The sequence below is a fragment of the Athene noctua genome, chromosome 7, assembly GCF_965140245.1.
Source record: "Athene noctua chromosome 7, bAthNoc1.hap1.1, whole genome shotgun sequence".
NCBI classification, from domain to species: Eukaryota; Metazoa; Chordata; class Aves; order Strigiformes; family Strigidae; genus Athene; species Athene noctua.
The window spans coordinates 23,959,138-23,971,062 of NC_134043.1; the positions used below are offsets into that span (position 1 = coordinate 23,959,138).

Below are 11,925 nucleotides of genomic sequence, written 5' to 3' on the forward strand. Positions count from 1 at the left end.
TGCTGTGACGTATACTTGGAATAATCATTAAGATTTCTATCAAAATTGATCACATTTCAGCCAGTCTCTTGGTGCACTGATTAATATAGATTCCTAGAGGTATTTATCAACTGCATTTTTTTCTCTCCCTGGACTGTATTTATTCCTTTGGTTTTCCTTCTCTTATTCTTTCAATTTTTATGGTCTCGCCACTTCGTGTCAAAAAAACACAGTATCGAGTAGGATCAGACATGACCACCTTCAACTCAACATGAAGAATGCATTTTTACCCAGCCTTTACTAATTAGGAACCTACAGCAAAGCACAAGGAGATACAAACCTGTTAAATTAAAAGAGGAAAATCTATTTTTCCTTGGAGAGAGTAAAAAGGAAGAAGATACTAATTGCATTGTGGAGGTATTTTGTGGAGCTGATACAGTTGGTCTTGGCTATAAACTGATTATACCTGCTAAATATTTAAATTTACATTTATTTTACCAATTCTGGTTTTACCTATCAGAGCACAATTTACAGTAAAAAAGTACTTCATAAAAATTCACATCCAGCAAATATGTAGAGATCTGACTATAATTAAATCTCCAAAAGTGGCCATCCTCCTGCCTCTGTATAAGAACAAGTGTCCTTTCTGGGTTGCAATCAATAGCAGGTTACATGATTATATACCTTATTATGTCTTGTATAGTAGTGTTAGCCACTGGAGGTTGACATGTGAACAAATACCTATGCTTGATCAGATCTTTTACAGTTTTACACACCTTTCAAGAGAAAGAACAATTAGTGTGTGTTATAGGTTACCGATTTACAATTTACATCATAAATCAATGTCTGATTATTTTAACGCAAAATGTTTTTAGCTTCATGTTATTGCACTAACGGTTTCAATAACACTATAATTTGCCCAGATGAAGAGGCGATTGGACAGCTCTTACAGAAATTTTTAATTACTGTCATTAGCAGCTGCAATCTTATTCTTTTCTATGGAGCTAAGTTACGTGTTACTGCATTGTGCTACAGGTACTCTGTGGTTGTGAGAATACAAACTCTCCCTCTCCACTGAAATACTTACATCTATAAATCCATGTCACAGGAAAATAGAGCACCAAGTGTGTTGTCCAGAGTTAAGATAGGAAGTGTGTAGGAGAGCCAGGGATAGGACAGCAGGAGTCTTGCCACCAGAAAGAAAATCCGTGTTACAATGCCAACAGCTGAAATCTGTGGGGGAACATGGAGGACAGCGCTTGTCCTTCATCCCAGCAGACCAAAGGTCACATTTACTGTTTCTGACAATGGTGCTATTGTTGTTGGAGGTCCATGTTCTTGCTCTTGCTTCAAGCTCCTAATATGCAAACAACTTTGATTTCCCCAGATGGATGCAGAAAGCATTGCATGCTCAATCTACTGCACATCCCTCTGTAATTTCAGCTGATTCCCTTAGCAGGTCTTCTAAGGACCACTACCGTGTACTGACAACTCATTTCAAGGACAGATGAGAATTTAAGAGACTATTTTATTGGAAACTGATAAAAATATCCAGATAATCTTTGCCAACATGTGAACCCTGGGTGGTGAGCTCACCCCACAGCTGGGCAGAAGGGGAGAGGAAGAATCTGGTAGCACCAGACAGGCCATGCAGGACTCAGACTGGGGGACTGAACAGGCAGGAATGTCTTCTTCCACTCACATTAGTCTAATTTGGGTTAAACATGGCTGAAGATGCAATGCTGACCCAAGTTCAGCTTTGCATGTCCTCAGGTGTTGTAAATAGCTGGATGTAGGACGGTGGTGCTGCCTATGTCTCGTCAAACATTAAGAAACTTCTTCCGTCACAGTAAATCCAGTTGGTAAGTTTGTTCTGCCCATCCACCAAGGGCATACGGGCCCTGCAGGGTAGAACAGGGACAGGAAGGGCATGAAGATGAAAACAGGGGAAATGACAGCAGCACAGGTCACAACAGCCATCTCCTGAGTTACAGACCTTCATTTGCTGGTACCCTGCACTGTACCGTAGGAAGGGAAGCCCCTGCCCTTGATGTATTTCCCATTTATCTTCTCCTTTTCCTGCTCCCTTCTCCCCAATCCTCTGTAAAATATGTGAGCAGGCATAAACAATTTTCAATAAATTAATTCTTTTCCACATATTAAAAAAAGCAGCTGAAAATACAGTTCACAAAATGTCCTATCAAATTTCCCCACAAAGTCCCTGCTCTGGCCTATTAATTTTAAAGCCATTTGACTACATATGTTGTTTGAAGAATGCTGCTTCCATTAAGCATTAAATGGAAAATTAACTGCAGTCTGAAGTATGGGTTCAGCTAGCCCCATCAGTACACCATAACATTTCATATGATGCTCTTAAAAGCTGTGAAGGTTGGCTACTTTTCTAGTAAAATCTTGATAATCATGATTCAAGATGTTAAGGGCTGCTGCTGTTGAGAAACAGGATCTCTTTTTCCATGTAAGTAAACTAGTATTTGTAGATTTTTTTTTTTTTCTCAAAGAAGTAAAACTACATCAAAATTCAAAGAACATCCCCACTTTCCAACTGAGCTGGCTTGGTTGGAAACCATCTGGGTGGCAATCCTCCACTAATGTGGATTTAGAGGAATTGAGTGTGGTCTGGTCTCTGGAGAACTGGGTTTAGTTCATCTGCTTTTGTGCCTGCGCTGAGAAGCCAGCAGTGCAGGTAAGTATATAATTACAGGCTTAGTTAAAATGGAGATTCTTTTACACAACAAACTGCAGCATGCACAGGAAAAATAATGCCCACGGGAAACAGAAAACCTCCACGAGGGCTCTTGCACTCTGTTGTGCTGTAACTTATTTACAGGCTTTGGCTTAGAGATGATTCCTGGTTTGCTTTACACAGGCGCGGGTTTGTGTGCAGCTGCACGCGCACGGGGCCTCCTTCCCTGGCGCCGATTGTAACGGGGACCTGCCCGCTCGGGAGGGCACCTGGAAAACCTGAGCAGATACAGTCGCACCGCTATTGAGCCCAGCTCAAACCACTGGATAAACAGAGGATTACAGCAAATGCTGGGGCCACAAATGCCATACAGCTTCTTCAGGGCTTCTCCCGTTACTATTGCTGCCAAAATACTGGTCATGCAGCAGTTATCTTGCTGCTTTTAACAGCTGTATTTGATTTAATGCAATATTACAAACGTTCCATAACATGGTGTACAGCGACCGATGATCTATTTCCTTTAGGCTTGCTTTCAAGTAGTATTTTGTTTGCACAATGCAACTCGGCCAACTTCTTTGTAAAATCCTGTTGCAACGCGCTCCCAGGGGAGCAGAGGCCGCGGCTCCCACCCAGGGTCTCCCTCGTCCCGGGGGCCGTGCTGGCGGCCCCGCGCACACCTCCGCTGCCGCGGCCCCGCGCTGCCGGGTGGGCTGTTGATCACCGGGGCGCTTTGCCTGTCCCGCGGGGCGGGCGCTGCCGCCGCACGCTCGGCGGGGCCTCAAGGGGTGCAGGGTACCCGGGGGTGCCCGGGGCCGCCGCAGCCCCGGCGGCAGTCAGGACACGGGCCCCTGCCCGCCCTTGGTGGGGAAACCCCCTCTACCCCCGGAAACCGGCCATGTCTGGGGGTTTATTTCAGAGTGGCGGAAACAAAGCCTGGCTGGGCATATAAAAATTTTAGGGAAACAGAGAGTTAGAGACTACGTGGGCTCTTCCTGCCCCCACCCCGCCGGGGCGGCCCTCACCCCCACGCGCGCCGCGCCGCGCCGCGCCGCGCCGCGCCCCGCCCCGCCCCGCCCCTCCCCTCCCCTCCCCTCCCCTCCCCTCCCCTCTGGCGCGCGCGTCCTGCGGCGCTCAGACCGGGAGCTTTTCGCGCCACAGGGCCAGGCCCTTGCAGCTCCATAAACGTCGCACCCCAATAGAAAAAAAAAAGGGGGGGAACCCCCGCACTAGCCGCCTCGGGGACGCCCCAAAATAGCTTCGAGCTCCTCAGCAGGGGTTGGCGAGCGGGCACGGGGCGGGCATGTCGGGTGCCCGATCCCCAGGGGGTGTCAGTTATATCTGCCAGGACGCGGGCGCCAACGCGGGAAATGCACCGCCGGGCCCCGCCCCCCCGCGGTCCCAGCCACTTTGGCGCGAATCTTCAGTTCCCTGGTGCTCGCCCCGCCGCCGCCAGCATGAGTCCGCCGCGCCCGCAGGTGAGCGCTGCCCGCAGGCTTCGCGACACGCCTGCGGATTGCCGCCACCGCTCCTGGCGGCCCGGGGGGCTGTGGCGCTTTCGGCCGCGCTCGGCCGGGTCTCACGACGGCGGCAAGCCCGGCTGCGGGGACTCTGGTGGGGTCGGGCTGGGGCGAGTCTTTGGGCTGGGGCTTGCCGAGCACCTCAGGGGGAGCGGATGTGGGGGCAACGCCTCCGCGCGGACCGGCAGCCCGGGGCCTCCTGCCCCGCCTCGGTGTTGGGGCTCCCCGTGCCCCGCGGTGCCCTCGCCCGCCTGCCGGGGATAGGGGGCCCGGCTTCGGAGCCGTGCTCGGCGTGGGGCAGGCGCGAGTGGTGGGGACAGGTGGCTCCCCAGCCCCCCCGCGCCTCTCGAGGGGCTGCTGGGGCGCGGAGGAAGGTACCCCGGGGCAGGGGGAGGTGGCCCCGCGGGGTGGGGCGGCATCATCTTAGCGGGAGGCGGGCAGAGCCCGTGGCTGGCGTGCGGGGCAGCGCCGAGGCGGGATGGCGTGTGTGCCCTGCCCATGGCCGCTCCGGGGCTGGGCCTCACAGGGCTGGAGGCCCCGCGGCCCGGCCCGCCGCGGCGGGGTTTCTCCGGCGGGGCGCTCCCTCAGCCGCGGCAGGCGTCGCCAGAAACGGCGCCTTTTGTGTCTGGAGCCGGGGCCGGGCCGGGCCTCTTTTCTGTTCCTCGTCAGAGCTGTGAGGCGTGGGCAAGGCTCAGGGTAGCATCTAAGTGTGGGTGCAGCAGGCTTGGCCTTCGGGTGGCCGCCACCCTGGGGAGGAAAAATGGGTCGTTGCCAAGTAGAAACATTCCCTGGGAAATAAAAACCCGAAGCCTATCAGAAAAGGTATTTCAACCAACAAAACATGGCTAGAGCAATTGCTTCAAAGCTCCTCTCTTCCGTTGATATGATCTTTAGTCCCTTCCTTAACAGATGAAGTGTATTTAGTGTTTGTTTCAAAAGTAATTAATAAATGAAAGATTTCTAGGTACTGTTTGTGTACTTGTACTTTGTTTCAACATTGTCTATAATGAGTGGGGAAGGATATGATTTTTGTGTGTATTTCCACATGGCTGTTTGCATAAAAGAAGTATTTCTAAGTACTGAACAAAACTCATCTGTAACAATGATCAGAAATGTATCAGCAGGAACTCTTACCATTTCTAACTTTAGGAATCATTTCAAAGCTGGTGATAATTTCACTGACTTCTATTCAAGACTGTTAAACATCCTAAAATGTTCAAACCTCTTAAACTTAAGAATGTTCTTAAAAGCTAGTATGCTACAATAGATCTCTTATTAACGATGTTGCCATTGTCTTCTTGCAGCGCCGAGGTTGTTCAGGAAGGAAAAACTTCACCGCATTCCGAAATACAAAACTGATTCCCATGGAAACATCGTCATCCTCTGATGACAGTTGTGACAGTTTTGGTTCTGATAATTTTGCAAATACAGTAAGTACAGTACAAGGACAAATAAAACTGGATGCGCAGTGCTAGTAAAGCTTGCAAAAATGTAAAGCTGGTAAAGCCAGTAAATGTTTTGTGCAAGATTAAAACCGCTTGCTCTGCTTATGTTTTTGTATAGCAGTTATAAATCTATGCTATATGCTGTAATTTCACTCTTCACTTGTGCTTCTAGGTGGTAATTGTTGGAAACAGATTAGCTATTTATTCTAGCCTTTGAAATGTCACCTAACCTAACATGCCTGATAATTTGCAACTGCGGTTCTGAAACCCCTTGTTAAATGCCTTAACTATTTTTTTCTTTATTAAAAAAGCTATTTGCTTATTCTGCAGTTGTAAATGTGAATCATTTTCTGTACAACTTCAGCTAAAGGATATTTTATTTTTCGTAGAAATGCAAGTTTAAGTTGGGTGTTAGAGAAGAACTGGCAAAAATTTTTTATGAAGCTTCTGATGATGAATCCTTCTGTGGCTTTTCAGAAAATGAGATTCAAGGTGCATTGGTAAGACAGTTGATTTAGTTTTATACAATCTTAATTGACAAATAATGGCAGCTTCAGCTTGAAAGTCAAATGTTGTCAAAAGGAAGCATCATTCTGTTTAATGTACAGTCTAAATAGCCATAGTTTCATTTTCTTTTTGTGTCTGTAAAAAGCCCCTAAGCTCATGAGTTTTGCAAGTTCAGAATAAAATCTGCCATATAGATTTTGAAATACAATACCTCTTAAAACTGTCTTTGGTGGATGTTACTCTCTTAAACTAATGTTTCTGGTTTCCTTAATACAAAACGTTGTGCCTAGCCCTTGGACTCCAGGAAACCTGAGAAAAACTTGTGTGTATATTGTCATGCAGTCAGACCTGCACTCTGTAATAGGAAATACTGTACTTCTTTAGTGATAGAGAAATAGTGATGGGTGGTGAAATCCACCTTCCTACTTGACATCAGTGCAAGAGCAGTTTTACTGCTTAAAAAGACCAACAGTTGGTATTTAATAGAGAAGACAGAAGTAGTACCATGTTTGGCATAAAATAGGTTGGTTGTTAACTTCAGAACATGCTGAGGAATGGCTGGAAAAGAATAATGTCTCATTGGAAGAGGACATGTCTGAATTACATAATACACAACAGTAAAGACATTAAGTAGGATACAAAGCTGGAAATAGATACATAAGAGAAAGGAATCAATAATGGGCAGCCAGAACCACAAACCTGGTTTAATAAAAACCCTGTGCCAGTAAAGATTGCCATTTGAGACTAATGGTCTGCGCATATGAAGCAGGAAGCCTGTTGTCACCTATGATCAAAATAAGACTGTCTTACTGAGTCTAAACCTAAAAGTCAAAGACCATTGCAAAATGGGCTTTTAACTAAAGAAATTAATTTCTGTCCTCACTGAACCCTTGGCTCTTGCAGAAGTTGTAAGCAAGGCATCAGAATTCAAAGATGAGAATACTGGGATTTTATTTATTTTATTGACTGGCTCTAGGGGAAAGTTTTAACTTCATTTTGTTGATGCTGAGAGATGATAGTTCCTGACAGCTTACAAACCTGGGTTTGACCCTGTGCTGAGAACTGTGTAGTGGGGTTTTTTTAGAGCCAGATACAGTATGTGGAAAAATCAAGCACTTTAAAGGTAATTCTCTTTCTCACAATCACACGCAAAATATTTTTGTTATCAGAACTGCAAATGACAGATCAGACTGCTGCAGCTGAAACTAAGCTTCTTTTTCTGGTGTTTTGTGGCAGTACAGTGTGGTACTGAGAGGTTTAGCCCTACACCTCCCTCTCCTCCTACCCCTTTTCCCCCACCCCTTTAAAATATACTAGGGCACTAGGACTGGAGATTTAAGTATCTATATTTCAGCCAGACAGCCTCTTTAGCCACCCCCAAACAAAATATTGTTGAACTGTATTTAATTGCAGAGCAATTCACTTGGATTTATATGCTTCCATTCTGGTTTAACAGAAATTGGAATCGGATTCAGATGAGAATGATACAATTGCTGAAAGTAAGGTACCTCAGAGAAGGAAGAAATGTCCTATTCCTCTAAAAGTAGCCATGAAGTTTCCACCTCGAAGATCAGGGAGGAGGAAGGGTGAGATGGAACCCCTCCCTGAGAAGGTGATGCCTGCTCCAGATTCAGACTCTGACTCTGAAGAAAAGGGTGCCGTGTTTTTGGAAAAAAGAGCTTTGAACATAAAGGAAAACAAAGCGATGGCAAGTACTCAATGTTTCCCTGGTGGCCCCCCTTTCTTCTTTCCCCCCTTGACTCTAAAGGGACCTCTTTGGTTGTTCAAATTAACTCTTAATGGGAATTATGTGAATACATTAAGGGGAGCCTACATTCCTAATACTTAAATCTGATACTTTTATGTCCTCTGGCATGTGAAAATCCATAGGCTAAGTACTTCAGTAAAAATCCATAGGCTGCAAGCCTGAAGTATTGGGCTTCAATATGTGAAGTTTGAGCACTTCCAAATTACTTGCAGTCACTAGAACATAAAGGAGACATAGAAGTAAAGTTGAAGAATGACTGCATTTCCTATAATTAATTGTACTTCTAGCCAATTGTACTAATCTAATAGTCTGTAATAGCACATAAACACTTTTTCAAGGCTCTAATTCCTTTTTCTTTCCCTCCTTAGCTTGCAAAACTAATGGCTGAGTTGCAAAATGTTTCTGGTATCTTTGGTGGGAAAAAATCATTGCCAGCTGCCAGTCAGGTAAGTATAAACTTACTGCATTTGCCTTCAGATTTATGAGAGTCAAATTCTGACATTACAAAACAGGACTCTCAATTAAAAAACATAATAAACCATGTAAATCAAAGTCCAGTTCAGAATTTTATTGCTTCCTAAAACGCATTCTCATTGTGCAATTCTCTTTTGATGTGCCACTATATAAAGCAGAACAGATTAATTCATAAAGGTTAGGTGTCTCCACAGGCCAATAAAACAAAACAAGGTGCTCTGTAAATACATATTTGTCCAAAAGCTGGAGGTAAGGGGAGCTGCTCAGACTTAAATGCTCAAGTCTGAATATTCTATGAGTTTGGAGTCTTGGAAAAAACCTGACGTTTGGTCTAAGTCTTTAAAGAAGGTTGGATTGTGAATTGGCAGTGTGATGAATTTCACTCTTGATTTACCTATTAAGCTGTGTGAAGATGGGAGCAGCATTTAAAGTTACAACTTCTCATAGATATGTGTACTGCTGCTGTGTGGGGGAATTATTATATCTTATGGACATGGACACAAATGTGCCTTTGACTAATTCTCTGCAGCTAGCAGAATGTCCAAGATTAATTTGCCTAGGATGTTTTTACCTTGTATCTTCTGATTTGGGATGAGGGAAGACTTCACCTTTGGGAAAAGCAGAAGATAGTCATGTCTTTTGGGGGAGAAACTCATAGTAGGGACTGGAGCTGTCTGGGTTTTTGCCTGTTTAATTAGGAGCTTTTAAACTTTACTAGGGACCAAAGCGACTTCCAAGACATACATTGCCCAGAAGTGCTTTGAGGAGGAACCCAGATAGAAGTTCTCGGCCTCACACGAGATCCAGGTCCCTGATTGAAGGTCCTCCTACTCCTTTACCAGAAGAGGAAGATGATGACCGGTACATCTTAGTGAGGAGAAGAAAGATGTCTGATGAATACCTGGAGGTATGTTTTGGTTCTAGTTCTCCTGTTGGAGGCTGAGCATGAAGGTGGTTTTGTATCCAAGTAAATAGCGATTTGTACAGAGTTGGTTATAAGTATGCCATGCCCTGGGAGGAAGTATAGAAAATAGTATGTTGTATGTGTTCTCCATTTGCCCCTCACCTTATGCTTGAACAGTCGCTTCCTCTGGCACTCCAGCAGGAATGAAGTAAGATCTAGTAGCATTTCTGCACCCTGAAAGTGACAGATGAATTGAAGGTGCTAAAGCTGCACCTGTATTATATGTCTTTGCAAAGGTCTGTATCTCTTGTATGAATGTATGATAGGTATTTGAGACTTCGGCATTGCTTTGAAGATACCCACCTTGTTTATGTAGTTTTTGCTGAAACTAAAAGTATTGTCTTCGCTCTTCAGCATGAAGCCCGAACTCCCAGGAGGGGTCACCGTGGTGCCATGGCTTTTCCACACATTGTACGCCCAGTTGAAGAGATAACAGTGGAAGAGCTGAATAATATTTGTGTATCTGCAAGAGATAAAGTATATAACAGGACCATGGTAAGTGTATTCCAACTTTCTGAAATGCATACTTGAAGTCATTTTCTTGTTATGCACTGCTTGTGGTTTAGCATCAAATAGAGCAGACTCCATCTCACTGAGAGGAAGGATGTGATTTTTGGGAGAAGTATGCCTGAGGTCTTGAAACATCATCTCTTACCTTTCTCTGAATTCATAGAATGACCTTTACCAAGCCAGGTAGCTTGTTTTCACCCTGGAACAACTGTAGTACCCAGGCAATACAAGTTGAGGGAAGTGGTTAACAGACGCTGAAGATGCGATGTTAAAACAGGCTTGATTGAAACTTGCAAGATGGCTTTCTGCTGCAGGATAAACACTGCTAACTGCCACAGAGATTGCTCGTTAAATGCTTTATTTTGCTTATGCTTTATTATGCTTATTTATGCTTGTTAAATGCTTTTATTTATATTTATTAATGCCCTTTACTAAACAGCCATTTTAATGTCATTTCCTGAACTACTTTCCCTGTGTTCTAGGGATCCACCTGTCATCAGTGTCGCCAAAAAACCATAGACACCAAGACAAATTGTCGTAACCCTGATTGCGTAGGAGTACGGGGCCAATTCTGTGGGCCATGCCTCCGCAATAGGTATGGGGAAGATGTCAGGACTGTGTTGTTGGATCCGGTAAGACAATTTTGAATATTGGCTTTATTGTGCTTGACTTGGAAAGGTGCATTGGTTACTCGCAACTAAAGAGTTTTAGTAGGGAAACTGCTTACAGTGCTGCAGTCTGTGGTCCTGGTTTGATTGAAATTGAATCACAGAACCTTGTGTTGTGTAGAACTTGTTGTAGTTACTACTTTTGTAGCTTTATTTGCAGGAGTAAACTATGAGAGCAGAGCAGCTGTCAAAATACTCTTGTGTTTGAGCATCAGAATAGTGTTCTCTTTTGTCTTGCATTAGTGCTTAATGCCTTAAGGAAGGGAACTGTATTGTGGACAAAGTGTTGCTGTTGTGGAAGTGGTGCAGGAGTTGAGCAGAGTGGGATGTTTCCTGTGGTTATGTGCAGGCAGGCAAAGGAGAGTTTAATCGCTTACAGACTGAACCATTTGTACTTGTCTCCACCAGTACAAAACTTCTGCAGTGCTGATGTTCACTGCAGAACTTGATGTGGACCAGGGGCCTATTTTAAGTCGTGAGTGTGAATTGTGTCTGGCGTTCTAGTTCAGTTTAAAATGCTTGTTGTCTGTCTTTTGTCTAGACCTGGAGGTGTCCACCATGTCGTGGAATCTGCAACTGTAGCTTCTGTAGACAGCGAGATGGCCGATGTGCTACAGGTGTCCTGGTCTATCTGGCCAAGTACCATGGCTATGACAACGTCCATGCCTACTTGAAAAGGTAAGTATGCTGTTGTGTCAGTGACATGGCTCTCTTCTAAGTGGAATAAGCAGCTCAATTGGGAGAGGAGAGGAGAGCTCTCCACATCCCAGTTTGTCAGGTAAATCTCAAGATCAGTCCCTGTTGCCTTTAGAATCTGAGGTGTTGCCATATGATTTCTCTGACATGTTGGTTCTTACCCTAAACAAATGGTGTATCTGCTCTGTCTTTTGGTTCTCTACTTCAGCTGTGTTTAGTGTCAGAGCTCCCACTAATTTGTCCAAGCGGTGCTTTGCTACAAGCTAACTCACGTTTCTACTTCTCTTTCAGTCTGAAACAAGAACTTGGGATGGAAGACTGAAGCCGTGACTGCCTTTAAATTGCATAGTCTTTCACCAGTGTCATATTATTGCCTACAGTGAATTGTTTAATCAAATGAGATTACAAAGCTTGCCTACTTTCCCCTTTTGGGTAAAAAAGGATAAAGAACTTTCACTTATCTCAGTGCAAGTCATACTTGGGAAGAACTGTTTAATGAAGGCCTTTTCCCACAGGCCATTGTTTTCTTTTTAAACAACTTTGCAAATCAGATAGCATCAGTCCTTGCTTTCATGCCAGTAACTTTCCTTTGTTCCTGAAAGGAGATGGGACTTTAAGCCATTAGAGTTTTATTCATGCAGTGATCTGTGCTGCAGGTTTATGCTTTGAAGTTGATCACAAAAAGATACAGAT

General features: G+C 44.7%; 1 protein-coding gene across 1 annotated transcript; it reads left to right on the forward strand.

The window, feature by feature from the left end:
• The first annotated feature begins 4,137 nt into the window (after positions 1-4,137).
• Positions 4,138-11,618, forward strand: CDCA7 (cell division cycle associated 7). The gene is made up of 10 exons (XM_074910787.1): positions 4,138-4,158; positions 5,505-5,630; positions 6,035-6,145; positions 7,609-7,860; positions 8,289-8,366; positions 9,113-9,301; positions 9,713-9,853; positions 10,351-10,500; positions 11,078-11,214; positions 11,524-11,618. Exons 1-10 carry the CDS (start codon positions 4,138-4,140, stop codon positions 11,552-11,554), a joined length of 1,236 nt encoding a protein of 411 aa, XP_074766888.1. The 3' UTR covers positions 11,555-11,618.
• The last annotated feature ends 307 nt before the right edge of the window (positions 11,619-11,925 follow it).